Raw genomic sequence first — 16,379 nt, 5'->3', positions numbered from 1 at the left:
TATACATCAACATACCTCAGATGCCCTCAGCAAGACTAACCAGCCTGAAAATGACAAAGAGGTTTTAATTAAAGATCCGCGTGAATCCGGTACTGCAGAAACGGGAGGTGTAGGGTGTAGGGTGACCTGCCCTGAATCAGGGAGGGCGTTTTTTTTTTTTTGGGCACGTCCGGAGTCCCCTGCCCTCACATAACCGGTGTGGCGAGACGCAGTGCCCGCGGTGCTGGAGCAGAACCCGTAGGCTTTTTTATAAGCGGTTTTTTATTCCGATTCGCGGAACTGTAACAGCCACCGGCGTTCCCAACTGCTTTCCGACAAAACCGGGAATGCTGGCACAAACCCGGAACGCTGCCGGGGGGGGGAGCAGCGGACCGGTCGGAATAACCGGAGAGCGTGTCCGACCGCAAACTGGGTGGGATAAAGGACATCGCACCTCTGTAGATAGCAGGACTCACTGCTCAAAGGTGTCTTTGTGGGAAATTCTTTGGGAGACTCAGCATGAGCGATGACATTCACGTTACTGGTAGCCTATTTGAGTCAATCTGCAAAGACATGTTATTGCAACGTGCATTTTGTAATTCAAGTATTCATTGGATTACCTAATAATTCAGGCTTTAGTTCAAGTGCAGTACATCAAAACGAATTGCAGAACTTAAAAAGGCATTTGAATAAATCAAGAACATATTACCCATATTATTTAAACTAATTATAGCATTGCATCTGTTAGCAATATTTTTTTTTACTGAATTTTTCATATGCTTGTTTTGTGTGTTCATATTAAAACATTGTTCAAATAAAATACTAGTATCTATATACGGAGAGAATTAATCAGTAAAAGCTGAGGAGTGAATTTTGTTGTATTGAATGGATGCTGGATAAACGAGCAGAATGTGCACGCGGAGAATGTTGAAATAACGGTGTCTTTAGGTGATGAGGAGAGGCGGCGCGCGATTGTGCAGCTTTGAAGTCGGCAGCCAGTTCGCCCTTCTGAGAAGAGAGCCGGCTTCAACGCGAGAGAGGAGCGTATTTCACACGCGCGTGACCTATCCCCACGTGAAATGGCGCTCGTCAGTTAGGGGTGCGATAATTCCGTGTTTTCCCTGTACGTCGTTCAGCGAGGTTCGTAAATGTTTGGTCGTGCATATTGATGTGTGATTCAAAATGTCTTTGTGCCAACCCCAGAGACTCAACCTGTAGAGTGAAGTGAATAATAAGCTTAGCTTCAGTATTTGTTATATGGGTCTAAATCAATGAAGAATTAATAAATTACATTCAAAAATGCAAATACATATTAAAGCTAATCGCCAACCTAACATAACGAACTGAATGACACTAGGGAAAAAATGCAGTCTTTTCTTCCTATTTTTAGCCATATTCAAATAGCCACTGGTGATTCTCCAGAAGAATCCACACGGTTCCCCATAGTGCAGTATCTCTGTCTTACCAGTGAGGTTTTCTTGGGAAAACACAGCCGACCACCAACTTGGTTGTTATGAAAATAAACAGCCAATGGCAAAGCATACGCTGCTTTTAAAACATCCATTCATTTCGTTACACAGTGCACACATAAAAAAAACATGACTGGACAAATAATAAAGTGATACAGCTGTAACTGGAAGCACATACCGAATGTTTCAGCTGTGTAAAGGTATTATATCATTCCATTACAAAAGATGTTCAAGCAGAACGTAGACTACACGGACCTGTCCAGTAAAGAGACAGTGTAAAATATTTGGATAACACTGCACTTCCCCCTACTTGCAGAAGCATCAGAAAAAATCCTTTTTTTTTTTTTTTGTGTGTTGTTTTTTTTGTTTGTTACACCATCAGTATTAGAGGCAGGAGTGTTGATTTTGGGTCACGTTTAAGTTGCAGTTAATCTGTCTGGTTTGCAGCTGAAGGCGATGGCTGAGTTTGAGTCGGGGGTCAAAACTGGCCCAAACTGAAGAGGTGTAGTCATTGTAGACCGTCTCATTACATTGCAGTACATTACATTACAGGCATTTAGCAGACGCTGTTATCCAGAGCGACTTACATTGTTTCCAGTTATACAGCTGGATATATACTGGAGAAATGCAGGTTAAGTACCTTTGCTCAAGGGTACAACGGCAGTGTCCTACCGGGGAATCGAACCTGCGACCTTTAGGTTACAAGACCAACTCCTTAACCGTTATACTACACTGCCGCCCCACCGTCTCCTCACCTGAGCTTACCTCTCTCGCTCAAGTCCCCCTGCAGTGCTTCCTGTTCCTTCCTGACCATCTCGGGGAAAGGCAGGAATAATAAACTCGCTTCCCCCCCCCCCGCCCCCACCCCGCGCCCCCCTCCTTTGGGAGAAATGGAGAAAGCGCATTCCCCAGCGATGAGGTCACTCCCGCGCCTCTTTTGTGCAGTTGTGCGCAGTTAAAAAAAAAAAAATCATTTTTATTCGCTTCGATTTTTTTTTTAAACCTCTCTGACGTCCGTTTTATTTTTTCACACACGTGATGAAATGTGCTCCTCCTGGGGAAAAGAGGGCCACAAAAACAAGCCGAGTGTCTTGCGCTGTAAATTTGGTCTTTTTTTTTGTCGTCGGGTAAAACGGTGCATTATTTTGCTGTGCTTTATTGGTCGTGCCATTTCAGTTCCCTTCCGTGGGAACACAAAAATAAATAAATAAATAAAATAAAATAAAACCTCACTGCAGAATAAGGGCCCTTGTGTCCAAGCAAAGGATAACGAGAACCATGAGTGTGGCAAGTGTCGCGAAATTTATTTCTGACCGTTTATTAAACACGTCTCCAGCCACACGCGAAGCTCGTGTCGTTCGCTGGAGCCGTGGAAAGCGGCTCTTTTTTTTCTTTTGTTTGCTGTAGTTTTATGAGATGTTTCTGCACATTTTAGTGATTTCAGACCTCAGGCATGTTGTCTGCACTTGCAGAACACACACACAGTTCAAGGAACCCTGTAAACATTTGCAGCTGTTTAAGGATTAATATTTGTGTGAGATGAAATGCAAAATATGTTTTACTGTACACACAATCACACATATAAAGACATATGTTTGAATGAAACAGTTCACATGTGGTTAAAGTGCACGTTCAGCTTGTATTTAAGGTGCATTTTTGTACATTTATACACCATATAGAAATTACAGCACCTTTTATACATAGTCCCCCCATTTCAGGGCATCATAATGTTTGGAACAACATTATGGAAATGAAAGTAGTAATGTGAGCCAAAAGCATCAGCAGGTGCTACATATCTTCTCTGGTGATGCTCTGCCAGGCCTGTACTGCAGCCATCTTCAGCTCCTGCTTGTTTTGGGGGCTAGTTGCCTTGAGTTTTCACTTAAGTGTATGAAACACATGTTCATTTTGACTCAGAATCTAGAATCTAGGCTAGAATCAATACTAGATACCTAAAACTCTCTTCTACCTTCACTAAAGAAGCAATTTAACACACCTGACTAATCAGAAATACCTGCAAGTCCATTTGTCCCAAACATTATGATGCCCAAAAATGTGGGGATTATGTATTTAAGAAGTAACAATGTCTGGTCATGTTTAGATAGCTTAAAAATGTGAGTATATAATTGAAATATTGTCATACTCGACGAAGACTGATATTTGACTTACCGTATTTGAAATAGTGAAATTTCTGAAATACTCATATCATGTGTGAGCCATACACCTGTTGCCATGACAATCCGCCTCACTATCACAGTGACATCAGCATTTTTTTTTTTTACCAGTAAACACACACATCTCTCTCAGTCATCCGACGTCTCCCATTTCACGTCTGACCTGTCGATATGTTGTCTCACCACCGACGCGGGTCATTGGCTGATTCTTGTTGCCATGGCAGCGGGCACGCACGCAGTGTGGGTGAGGTTGAATGGTGTCGGCTGATTAACGGTGGCTCAGGGAGAGCTGGTCCCGGTCCATCGCCGCGGGCGAACGCGGTGTCCGTGCCCTCTGCGCTGGTTTCTGCAGCACAACACCAGTCTGCTGAGGGCTTCTGTGGGGAATTTAGATGATTTCTCTGCGGTAACACAGACCCCTGCTCCTAATCTGTTGGCTGCCGGTGTCCCCATCCCCCCCCACCCCCCCACCGGCCTCCTCTCTCACCCACCCAGTTCACGTGCAGATGAGAGATGGAGGAAGGAGAGAGAGAGAGAGAGAGAGAGAGAGAGAGAGAGACAGAGAGAGAGAGAGATGGAGGAAGGAGAGAGAGAGAGAGTGACAGAGAGAGAGAGATGGAGGAAAGAGAGAGACAGAGAGAGAGAGAGATGGAGGAAGGAGAGAGACAGAGAGAGAGAGAGATGGAGGAAGGAGAGAGACAGAGAGAGAGAGAGGGAGAGAGAGAGAGAGATGGAGGAAGGAGAGAGACAGAGAGAGAGAGAGATGGAGGAAGGAGAGAGACAGAGAGAGAGGGAGAGAGAGAGATGGAGGAAGGAGAGAGAGAGAGAGAGAGAGAGAGGGGGATGATTACCCAATCGTGCGTGACTGACATCGGTGGAGCCACCGTTGTTGCTTCCTGCCCGTCCCAGAACAGCTGTCAGAATCACGTGATGGGAGGCGTCGGGGGAGATGTTTGTGGTGTGATGTAGAGAAAGTGAAATAAACACTTCGGACCACGAAGCAGAAAGCCACAAAACACGCAGCTCATCAGAAGGTGGTGTGTGTTTGTGTTTCTTGTTTGTGTGTGTGTGTGTGTGTGTCTGCAGGGGCAGAGGTAAAATGAGGTCGCAAACTTTAACCATGGCAGATAAAGTTCTTATTTACTGGTGAGTCACATGGTCGGTCAGTATGTTCATTTCCTTTTGCACACAGTACGACACAGCACGTTCGATCAGAAGTGTTCCTCTTTTTTTCTCACTCTCTCAACTTGTGTGCCTGCTAACCTTTTCACCTCCAACCTTTTCTTCACTGACAGAAAAAGCCTCAGAAACGAGCGGACTGGCCTCAGTGCGTGTCGGCTGGTGGGGTCTGCAAGAAGTGCAACCTCTTCCGTTTTTAAGCAACATTCTCCCCTCCCCCTCCCATGAACCCTGGTCCATCTAGCGCATAAATTAAAGGAATCCGTGAGCCGCCAAATTTAGTTCAGTCTCTGCAATCCTTCGAGCGTTTCCACACACAGCTTGGAACAGTAAGACTTTCTTCTTCTTTTTTTAAAGGAGTTAAAGGAAGGAAGGGCTGATTTAGCCCTGCTGAGAATGTGGTTTAAATGTGATACAGTGGGAGGTGGCCTGGTGAGTGAGGAGCTTGAGTTCCTCCGGCTCCCTCAACGTCATCGTCCTCCATGGGTCGCGCGGAATGCCCCGGGATACGCCCATTTGTGCGTTTTTTTTTTGTTTTTTTTTTTCCCCCCGCAAAAACAGGCTAAGAGAGAAACAGATCAAACCTCAGATACACGGACGCAGCGGGTTCTCAGCTGTCAGGGACGTGGAGCAGAACAGAGCGGCGGTGGTGTCGGTGCGATCCCGCGTGCCACAGAACAGAGCGGCGGTGGTGTCGGTGCGATCCCGCGTGCCACAGAACAGAGCGGCGGTGGTGTCGGTGCGATCCCGCGTGCCACAGAACAGAGCGGCGGTGGTGTCGGTGCGATCCCGCGTGCCACAGAACAGAGCGGCGGTGGTGTCGGTGCGATCCCGCGTGCCACAGAACAGAGCGGCGGTGGTGTCGGTGCGATCCCGCGTGCGGGAGAGCGCGGCCGTCGTGCGCTGAGCCAGGTCCGCACAGCCCAAGGCTTCCGTGATGAAACATAAAATTCCTCAACAAATTCATTGCCGTGTTTTTTTACTGTTTGTTTTTTTTTTTTTTTTTATACAGCTGCACTACAAAAGCCCCCCGATGTTTTCATGTTTCATACCACCTTGATATTTACAAAAAATAAAGAAATAAAATACAATAAAAAAAAATTACAAATACAATTGAGTTGAGTCAGACGCTTTGCCGACTAGCCCGAGATGTTCTGTACTTCTGTACTTCCCGGTTTTTGTGAAAGAGAATTTCACTCAGAACTTCTGGAATGCTGCGTGTAACGCGTACAGAGTGTCTCGACGCAGGCAGCGGAGACGCTTGCTCAAAGCACCTTGTACAGCGTGTGCTTCACATTCAAATATTTATCTGTCGGCTTTGTTGAAGCAACGTGTCCCAAGGAAAGCTGCATTCTGTTTGCTGCTTCAAGAAAAAAAAAACACGACTGAAATATTTCAGTGTATACTCACATAGCATGCCCAAGCTCGAGTTGTATGAACTTGTGTATATATGTGTGAGTGTGTGTGAGAGCATGTGTGAAGGTGCGCTATGTGTGTGTGTGTGTGTGTGTGTAGGTGTGCTCTGTGTGTGTGTGTTTGTGTGTATGTGTGAGTGCATGTGTGAAGGTGTGCTCTGTGTGTGTGTGTGAGTGTGTGTGAGAGCATGTGTGTAGGTGTGCTCTGTGTGTGTGTGTGCATGTGTGTTTGTGTGTATGTGTGAGTGCATGTGTGTAGGTGTGCTCTGTGTGTGTGTGTGCATGTGTGTGTGTGTGTGTTTGTGTGTATGTGTGAGTGCATGTGTGTAGGTGTGCTCTGTGTGTGTGTGTGTGTGTGAGTGCATGTGTGTAGGTGTGCTCTCTGTGTGTAGGTGTGCTCTGTGTGTGTGTGTGTGTGTGAGTGCATGTGTGTAGGTGTGCTCTCTGTGTGTGTGTGTGTATGTGTTTGTGTGTACGTGTGAGTGCATGTGTGTAGGTGTGCTCTCTCTGTGTGTGTGTGTGTGTGTGTGTGTGTGTGTCTGTGTGTGCATGTGTGTAGGTGTGCTCTGTGTGTGTGTGTGTGTGTGTGTGTGTGTGTGTGAGTGCATGTGTGTAGGTGTGCTCTCTGTGTGTGTGTGTGTGTGTGTCTGTGTGTGCATGTGCAGAGGCATGCTCTATGTATATGCGCGTACATACCCCTGGCATGCACGCCCATTTAGATAAGAAGATTCTGATGGGAGCGCTTATATTACCGCCGCACCTCTGGGTGCATCACCATAGTTCTGTCTGAGCTGAGAATGCTTCTCCAAACACTCGCGTCCTGCTCACCAGGCGAAAAGCGCAAAACAAGTGTTTTCGATTAGCTCGCGAGCAAATACGCATTTTAGAAACGCTATGGAAAACAGCGCAGGAAGGCCATCATTAGCCGTTGTGATCTGTGACCCATTTGAAATCGCTTTGTTCGTTTCAGAGAACTGGCAGGAAATCTGCTCATATTGCTCAACAAAGGTCTCGCACAAATATTTGCAGAAATATAGCATGATCTTACGGTTTAGATGTTTTTTTTTCTCTTCTTCCTCCTTCCAACCGCCCTTGTTGAACGATGCCTTTTTCCCAGTTTCCTGCCAGCTGATTTTAATTTCATTACCATGTTACCGTGCACGCACTCGTGGGTGTTTCTCAAGAGTCGAGACGTCACGGCGCTCCTTAAAAATAACTTTTAACGCACGATGAGAGGCTATTCTGCCGTGCTTGTAATTAGTGTCCGTGAAGAGAGAACTAATTGTTGATTTTCGCGATTGACTCTAATGCAGTGCGGTGCACCAACGCCAACACCAACACTATCAGAGTACCTAGCATTGTGCATATTCCCAAAGACATATGCCTTGATTGGTGTCGTAATGCAGATTGTACACAATAAGATAGCGAAAACATGTTTACAGATTTATTAGGGGGGAAAAAATCTACTGCATGGCATGTTACTGTACTCAATATTCACTATCACTGAGAAAGAGTGGAACCAGAAAGTATGTGTCCTTTACTTACTGCAAAATCAGATGCCCTGTTAAAAAGGAATGATTTAATCCATAATTTTCATAATATAAAAGATTTTATTATTTTTTTTCGTTATTTCTTAAAGCACTCAAAAAACCGCGTGAAACATAAGTGTGGGTACATGTTATGTGGTAACTGTCAACAGAAACTCAATCAACTCTGAGATATGGGAATCCCCCAGGGGCGATTTCCAATGAACAACTGCCCTGCTGTAAATCTGTGATGTTTAATGTTTTAGTTTGAAGCTGGTAATGTCAAAATGGCTGTTATGTTTTGAGGATGTCATACCATTCTGTGCTTCCAGCTACACTGGGATTTTCACTAAACTTGACACAGTGCCTACTCACTGTTCACCCATATCACTTTTCAGATCACACAAGGTCAAAGGTGAAAGAACCTCATCATATACAAACGCCCAAACTCTCAACTCTTCCCACTGTGGCTGGGTGTTATGGAAACCGTACCGCAATGCAAATCGTGAGATTTTGCGCAGACCCGTTGCGTTCATACAGTGCCTCGCGGTATACATGCGCGTGAGCGCCATGTGCTTCTTAAATAGGCGCGAGGGCCGTGGCCGTGTTTGAGCCGGTACCCCAGACGGAATGCAAGGCGCATTATCTGCTGAGGCGCTGTGATTTACGGAGGAAGGTCAACAGTGACTCACAATAGAACCCCTTTAATGGGCTGTAGTTTAACCTGTGTATTAACCGCTGCCATTGTTCCTGTACCAGGAGGGCTTTCGCGTGCAGTACTTAAGCGTCTCCAAATGCCTGCCTTCTTCTTTTTCTGGGTAGGCTACTTTTTTTTCTACTTTTTTTTGGATGCAATGTACTTTTGAAGTAAATCTTTAAAAGAAATCTCCTCCACAAGGTTGTCTCAGAAAGTACACTGTAACATACTTTTTGAAGAATGTAGTCTACTAAATCACAACTTTTGACTTTTTAAAAATCTTATCAGTTATTTAGATCCTCGCATGACTGCCGAACTGCGTTTAAGGAGGTGTCTAAACTTTTGCCACGGCCAAACGCACGCATCGCACGTCTGTCGCTACATTCGTGTATATTTTAGTTACGTCGCAGATGTGCCTCGCTGTAGAGAGCCCCTCCGCGGCGCCCCGCCTCTCTTATCTCTGCCTTTCCTCCGGAGCACCAGTGCTGCCGCAGACAGCGGTGCCAAACTTTAGTGTTTCTGAAGTCCGTCCGGCAGCACGCATCTGTCGCGCATTACCGCATTACGAATTAAGCATCGGCTTTTGCGAGCGGTGGAATAACTACGCTAGCAACACCTTACTTCAATTAAGAAATGCGACGTCTTTTTTTAATTCATTTGGCGGAAGTGTTTTAGCACTTTCCAACACCTCTTTAGCGTTTGATTTGTGTGCGTGCGTGCGTGTGTGAATGTAAATGACATAGCCAGTAATATGGTTTGAGACTTTCTACGTTCCGACACGTCTGGTGGAGTTGTTCAATATCCATTTGCCCGCCAGCGATAGGGCACTTCTATGCGGATACTCACTTTCACCATGGGAGACTCCGTATTCTTCGACAGACATATTTCGTACCTCGTAAGTACAACTGAATTATATCCTGCGAAATGCTACAAGAACGCGTCGATGTTGTTTCCTTGTGCTCTCCTCCTGTTTGCCAAGGCAATTTATATTTGGCTACAATTGGTCTTCATGGCGTTTAGTGCTGTTTTACAGTCTCTTACGTTTAAATTGTATCTATGAACTCTTGATTCGCGAACGTTGTTTGTAATACCTACATCAGAAACAAATATAAGGGGGCACTACAATGCCTGTGCTGTGTTTTGTATGACCCGAATTTTCTTGATTTGTTTTCCCTTTTTTGTTTTCTTCAAATAAATGACTATTGACACTTGCAGCAACGATCTTGATATTCTCATGTTTGTTTTTTTATTGCAATTAGTCAAACTGTATTAAAGGGTTAAAACGGCTGCGGCTTGCGCTTTTGTAACTGTATGAAACAGTGATATAATTCCTATGTAATAATAATATGTAATGATAAGTGATTATGCCGATGCTTTCAGTCGTGGAATTGTTTTCAAGAAATATTTAATGTTAATTACATGATCATAAGTTTAGCCTATATAAATATAGGATAGATGTGTCAAGAGGATATGGTGCATCTCGGTGCAGTCTTTCACTGCTGATACCTTTTTAACTAGTCATAAGACTGGTGGTCAAATTACAGAATTTGTTTTGTTCATCTTGTATCCATGGTGTATAATCAACAATAAATACGAAAGATAACTTAAAACTATAGAACTTCCTTTTTATGTAATCTTGCCGGTCACCATGGTTTCTTCTCTGTGGCTTCTAATGTCTGCTAAGTGGTATGTCCGTTATGGCTACTGATGTCTGATCAGTGATCACTGCTTGGCTTCTGATCTCTGATAAGTGGTGTTTGCACTGTGGGAACTGATCTCTGATTTGCGGCGTGCCCCGCTTCCCCTATAGCCTGGTACGGCGGTGTTTTTGTGAGGGGTGAAAAAAAAGTCTGAGAAGAAAGCTATATCTTGCATAACGCGTGATAACGCACGGTGATTAATTGCAGAGTGGAAACGCGCTGGGAATTGTGGCTTTTTAAAGGGGGTATGCATCCCAACACAGCTGTGCGAGTTCCAGTTCAACAACGCCTACAACTGGAATTTGTAAAGGGCAAGTTTGTACTACAGACAATAAGCTTGCAAACCAACCTTGAGCTGCGACTTTTATAGACCTCGTAATTAATCAGGCACTGCCGCAAGTTATTTTGTTTTCTCCGCGGCTCTAATTAACTCGGCATACCATGACTGTCTAACCGCACGCCATAAAACCAGTCTCCAGAGCGTAAAGCTGGACAGGTGGCCCTGGGTTTGACAACACAGCCTCCAGAACTTCTCCAATGACGTCATGGCTCCTACAGTACCGCGCTGCCTCTTGCAGGCCAAGTCGGGCCCGCAGATTGTTTGTCTGGATAGTGGGGGGGGGGGGGGCGCGCGCGTCTGTGTAGACCATCGGCGCGTCCTCGGGAGGATTTTGCTTGCGTAGGAACTTTCTCGCATGGCTTCCCCCTTTGTCACGTGACCCGTTCTTATTTAATATATGACTGGATGATTTAAAAAAGAAAAGAAAAGAAAATGAGTGCAGGATTACGGTTTTTCCGTGACAGGATGAGGCCATTGTTGAGCGTATTTCAGACTTTCCAGGGCATTCTCTCCTATTCCCAGTGTATCACATCTCTCTGGAGCGGTGGTACCCAACCCTGTTCCTGGAGATCTACAGTCCTGTAGGTTTTCATTCCAACCTTAACAAAGCACAGCTCATTCAACCGCTAGAGATCTTGTTGAGTTAATTCGTAGAATCGGGTGTGTCGATTTAGGATTAAAATGAAGACCTGCAGGATGGTAGATCTCCAGGAACAGGGTTTTAATCACAGGAATGCACTTCAGCGACTGTTTTGTGTTCACCAACACTTTTGTGCATGTGGCTGGCTAAGATGTTTGTTTAACCTCATATCGGGACTGTTTTTTTCCCCCCAAATTACTTTGGTACTAGGATAAACCTGTAGCTGTTTTTTTTTTTGGGGGGGGGGGGGGGGGGGGGGAAGCAGATTTGAATTGTGGATCGTGCCAGATTGTGACTGTAACGCTGCCCCTCGCTGCTTTGCGATCAGCCGGGAGTGCCTGATACCCGACACCCTCGTGAAATGCGGGCCGGTGGGGGGAAAGTGCCCGGAGATAAGGGCGAGAAACCCGGCGCTGTGAACTTCGCTCTTAACGTGGGAAAATACTGCTTTCGCCACTCAGCTTTTTTCCCCGAATCGCGCCGTCGTTGTGTCGCTGAGGGTTCGCGGCAAGGCCCCGGTGGGAAAGGTGAACTGGAAGCAGTGTGGCAGTAAAAAGCGGGGGGGCAGTGTAGCGTAATGGGTAAGGAGCTGGTCTTGTAACCTGAAGATCGCAGGTTCGATTCCCCGGTAGGGCAGTGCTGCTGCACCCTTGAGCAAAGGTGCTACATTGCTGCATTGCTTCAGTAGTACATATCCAGCTGTACACATGGATGCAGTGTAAATGCAATGCAAAAAAAGTTGTGTAAGTCGCTCTGGATGAGAGCGTCTGCTGAATGCCTGTAATGTAATGGAGGTGGCTGTGTGAAATCCGAATGGGGGTGCAGGTTTTCAGGCCGTCCGAAGATCAATGCTGCAGGAAATGGTGATTTAATTGGGATGGTTATTATACGATTATGTAAAATAATTATACGATTATTGTACGATTATGTCCTCATGATCATTAACATGCACAAGTAAAGGTAAATGATAGGAAATACCCAAAGACTCCCGGACCATGAAAAACAGCCCCAGACCAAGGGGTGTCCAGATACATTTGGTCATATAGTGTATAAGGGGCTCATTTTAATCTGCTGTCCAGGGTTGTGTTTTAATGACAATCCACATTTTAGATTACAAGCTCCTGTATTTTGCCAGTGAGGGTGATTTAGAGGATCTAGGATTTATTTCAGTCTCTACTGGGCCCAATGTAGGGATTCATAAAAGAATACTAAAATACGCTGTTTTTCTATCAGTAAACACTTCATCGCTCGTCAGTAAGACCAATATTTTGTCTCTCCTGTCTGAAATATAAGTGTATTCGTGGTTCCTGCAGCTTGTTTTCGTTATCTGAAATCCGTCATTGGAGCTGTTGCTTTTGATCTTCACCCAAACTGCCCTTCCTTCCTTCCTTCCGTCCTTATTGTGTTTGCTTCATTATGTGAATCACAGCCATCCTCCAATAACACAATTGCTTTGTATATATATATATATATATATATATATATATATATATATATATATCCTTACATTTATATAGCACTTTTCCGAACGCTCAAAGTGCTTTACAGTGATGAAGGGGAACTCACCTCACCCACCACCAATGTGTAGCGCCCGCCTGGGTGATGCACGGCAGCCATTTTGCGCCAGAAAGCTCACCGCACAGCGAAGGTGGAGAGGGAGAGAACATTTATTTAGCCAATTAAATCTGGGGTTGGTTTTGGTGGCAAGTTTTTTTGCGAGAGCCAGATCTGGGATTTAGCCAGGACACCGGGGAACCCCCTAGTCTTAGGTTTGTATGGGAGTGGAAGGTATATAATTACGGTCTGATGTTGTTTTTGGCTGATCAGAGCCATTGTGTATAAGTAGATGGGGCCTATAAAAGCCAGGTACTCCATCAATATTCACCTTCTCAGCCGTGTCGCAGTCCTCCGTCCTGATTCGGTCCTTACATCGTCTCGCCTCAGTCACCTGATTTTACATTTATGGAAATATTAAAGAAATGCGACGCGCGCTCGACGCAACAATACGACAGAAACCCAATCCGGCCACAGCACCCTAAAGAAAGCAGAAACTCAATATGGTCGCCGCAACTGAAAGACGAAAGAAACTCAGTTTGGCTGCCGCACAGCACAGCGCACCGGAGAAACACAATGTGGATGTTGCTCAATGCAGGATGTGGCATTGAAGTTGTTTGTATAATAAAAATGTTGAGTAGACTTAAGTTATATGTGTGTTTGCTGGCACACAACATTACACTCATTAGTGTTCTGTTTATAGACTGGCTTTAGAAAAGGGTTTATGTCTTCGCACGGTCTGAAAGCATGGTCTAAACTTTCCATATGTTCATTAACATTATTTGTGAAGTTATCTTCTTCCAAAGATGACTTCTGTGGATTCTTCTATGCTTAATGCAGCTTTTGTAGAGAAACAGCCCATCTCAATGTTCAGCGGAATTAGGTTATCGCTTTTTATAAGCACTTGGATCGGTTGTATGAGAAAAATACAACCACAAGGAAAGTGGTTGGATTTACAAATCTTTACAAAAGCCTTGCTAGAGCCAATGGTCTGCTGTAGCCTGGTGTGTACAGCCACATAATTCACCTGCAATGCATTATTGCAAATGTATTTTTTGCGGTGTAAGACATAAACTAATATCATAGATATAAAGTATGTGCGTACACCACCGAATGAAAACAGTCAGTAAAGTATTTTCGCGTAATAAAGAACACTCCGTAAGTAAGCACTACGTCTATAAAAAAAAAAAATGCACTTCAGAAAACGCAGTAAAGTTAATCTATCGGAGTTAAATTGTGGCAGGAGGCGAAAGTTAAGCTGTTTTTGTCCCGGTGGATTCCAGCGGGGGCGGGGGGGGGGGGGGGGGGGGGGCGAGCCGAGGTTATGTCAGAGGAGCGGAGCTTAAGGGGCGGAGCTTAGAGTTCCTCGATGTCAAACGGCGGGATCGTACCGCCGCGCGGCAGGCCTGGGCCGCTCGGGACAGGAGCGACGCGTCCCAGCACCTTCAGTCCCCACCGCTTCACGGGGATTACAGGGGCCTTTTACGTAACTGGCTCTCCGGCAATTAGCCTTTTGGCCCCTGTTTAGCTACAGGAGGGAGGGGAGGGAGGGAGGGAGGGAGGGAGGGAGGGAGAGGGAGGGAGGGAGCACCCTGAGGGTCTGGTATGTTTTCATCAGGACACGGGCAGGTTGACCGGTGCTGATTTCGGGGGGCCTCCGCAGGTATTCTATCTCCAGGTACCCCGGGACAGAGACACAAAGGCTGAATCTGATCTCATCTCGATGAAGTCCTTTTGTGACGACCACCTTGTCTGTGGGACTCATATCTAAGGGACTCAGCTGAAGGACTCATATATGTGAGACTCAGCTGAAGGACTCATAGTTGAGGTAATCATAGTTGAGGGACTCATAGCTGCGGGACTCATAGTTGCAGGACTCATAGTAGAGCAACCGGGTCATCGATCGCACAAACGCCGGCACGTGCAAATTTCAGCAGCTGGCTGGGAAACCCCGCTGTCGCCGTGTGGCGAGTGCCTGCTCGCCCTCGTGAGCAGCGGACTCTATTGTCTCCAAATCGCCCCGGGCGACCGGCGATGATGTCACTGTCCAAACAGCGCAAAAACGGAGGTCTTCCTGCCTCCGGGGCACGGGCCCAGGCTGCTGAGTGACCCGCGCCTTCGCAGACGGCTTCTCTCGGGATCTGCGCCAACAAGTCCCGAATTCCTGCCATTGCCGACGAAGGGATCTGCGGGGTTTGGCCTTTTAAAAGGCTGCTTGTTAGCCAGACGCTAATTTTTTACACACGACCTGACTACACACCTGCTTTAAACAGACAAAAATAGCCCGGGTAATAAATAGATAGATATAGTGCACTTGATTATTAAAGCTGTTTGCGTTTTGGCGATTGAAGGCGGGGCTCAGTAAAAAGTTTCCGAAAAGCTTTGTGCCGGTTTATAAACTTTCTATAAATATTTGAGTGAGGTAGAGCTTCGGTTGGTTTTATTGTATTTTTAAACGTTGTTTTAAATTGGTGAGGCAAGGTTGCCGTTTGCTTTGGCCAAACGTGGAAATAGTTATGTTCTCTTTTCTTCTCGGTGGGTAATTTTATTGTCATAATTCAGATCATCATGCAGGACGGAGTACGCAATTTCTTTCATGGCCTTAGTTTGTGCATTTCTGCGCTATTGCACACTTCATTAAAACAAGCAAGTGCGCCCCATCCACATAACAGAACTTTGCATAACAAATAAGGAATTGCAACAGTTCCCCCTTAAAAGTAAGCGTCTGTGTTACAAATCCTACTTGCATACCTTCTACGGTAAATGCTATTAGTTAAGTTCTTTTTGTATACCCGACAACAGATATTGCTTGTGATGTTGTTGCAGTTTCTTCTTCAGGCCATTCAGTTAATGAGGTAGCAACAGAGGTCAAAGTTCACTCTGAAGGAATGACGTATGAGGTGCATTCCAAAATGGTGTGCACTTGTGTGCTTGTTGGAATGCACTCCGTAGTACGCTTGGTGGTGCAGAACTACGCAGAATGCATGCTTGGGTTTTTTGGATCTCAGCCCCTGGAGGCTCCTGTTATCTCTGAGTTCCACTCCAGAGGCTGTAGATGCACAGGCTGTTTGCCTTTCTGTCCGTCTTATCGCTCTCTGTTTGGTTACGGAGGTGAAATCCTTCGTTTTAAATGTGATTCATGGAGTTTTTTTTTTTTTTTTTACTTGGTGGATTTATCATTTTCATTGCTGTATCGCTCTGGTGTTTGGATTTGCAGTGCCACTCTGTAAATTGTGTCTTCCAGATGTGCCTGAGATCTGATTCAGTATAGCTCAGTAATTACAGTGAGGCGCTGTGTTGATCTTGAAAGTGTTTTGGTAAAGAGTTGCAAGGAGAACAATGCTTGTGCTTGCTACAATTTGGCTGGTAAAATGCACCTCACACACACACACGCTCCCACACACATGCACACACACTCACATACATCGCATGCATTCATGTACACTAGAACTGGGTTAGATAATCCTTTAAAATACTTTAACCGTATTGAAACCTGCAAAATTTGTGCATATTTCCAACATCTATTTTGACTGTTATTCAGACATCACTTGTTGCATAAGGTGGTATGAATTGGTTTGTACATGTTGAACATTGAACATTCTCAGAAATCTAAAGCAATGTTTCAAAATTTATCGCCGAGTTATCACCATCTACAGATTAAAACATTTCAAATATGTATTTGACCTAGGTCTGATGTACATGCATG

At 45.3% G+C, this 16,379-nt stretch overlaps 1 protein-coding gene across 4 annotated transcripts in view; it reads left to right on the top strand.

Moving 5' to 3' along the window:
* The window catches only part of LOC118214259 (rho GTPase-activating protein 6-like), a 113,951-nt gene that overhangs the window by 48,972 nt on the left and 48,600 nt on the right, over positions 1–16,379 (top strand). The window contains exon 1 of one of the 4 annotated variants that reach the window (XM_035394078.1): positions 8,869–9,334. The exons of the other annotated variants lie outside the window; for them this stretch is intronic. Coding sequence (XP_035249969.1) covers positions 9,272–9,334 — 63 coding nt within the window. The 5' untranslated portion in view covers positions 8,869–9,271. Of the gene's footprint in view, positions 1–8,868; positions 9,335–16,379 lie in introns of those variants that run through there. 4 annotated transcript variants of the gene reach the window in all.

This window comes from Anguilla anguilla, chromosome 15, assembly GCF_013347855.1.
Source record: "Anguilla anguilla isolate fAngAng1 chromosome 15, fAngAng1.pri, whole genome shotgun sequence".
NCBI classification, from domain to species: Eukaryota; Metazoa; Chordata; class Actinopteri; order Anguilliformes; family Anguillidae; genus Anguilla; species Anguilla anguilla.
Note: the sequence above shows the minus strand (reverse complement) of the source record. Positions and strands in the feature narration are given on the sequence as shown.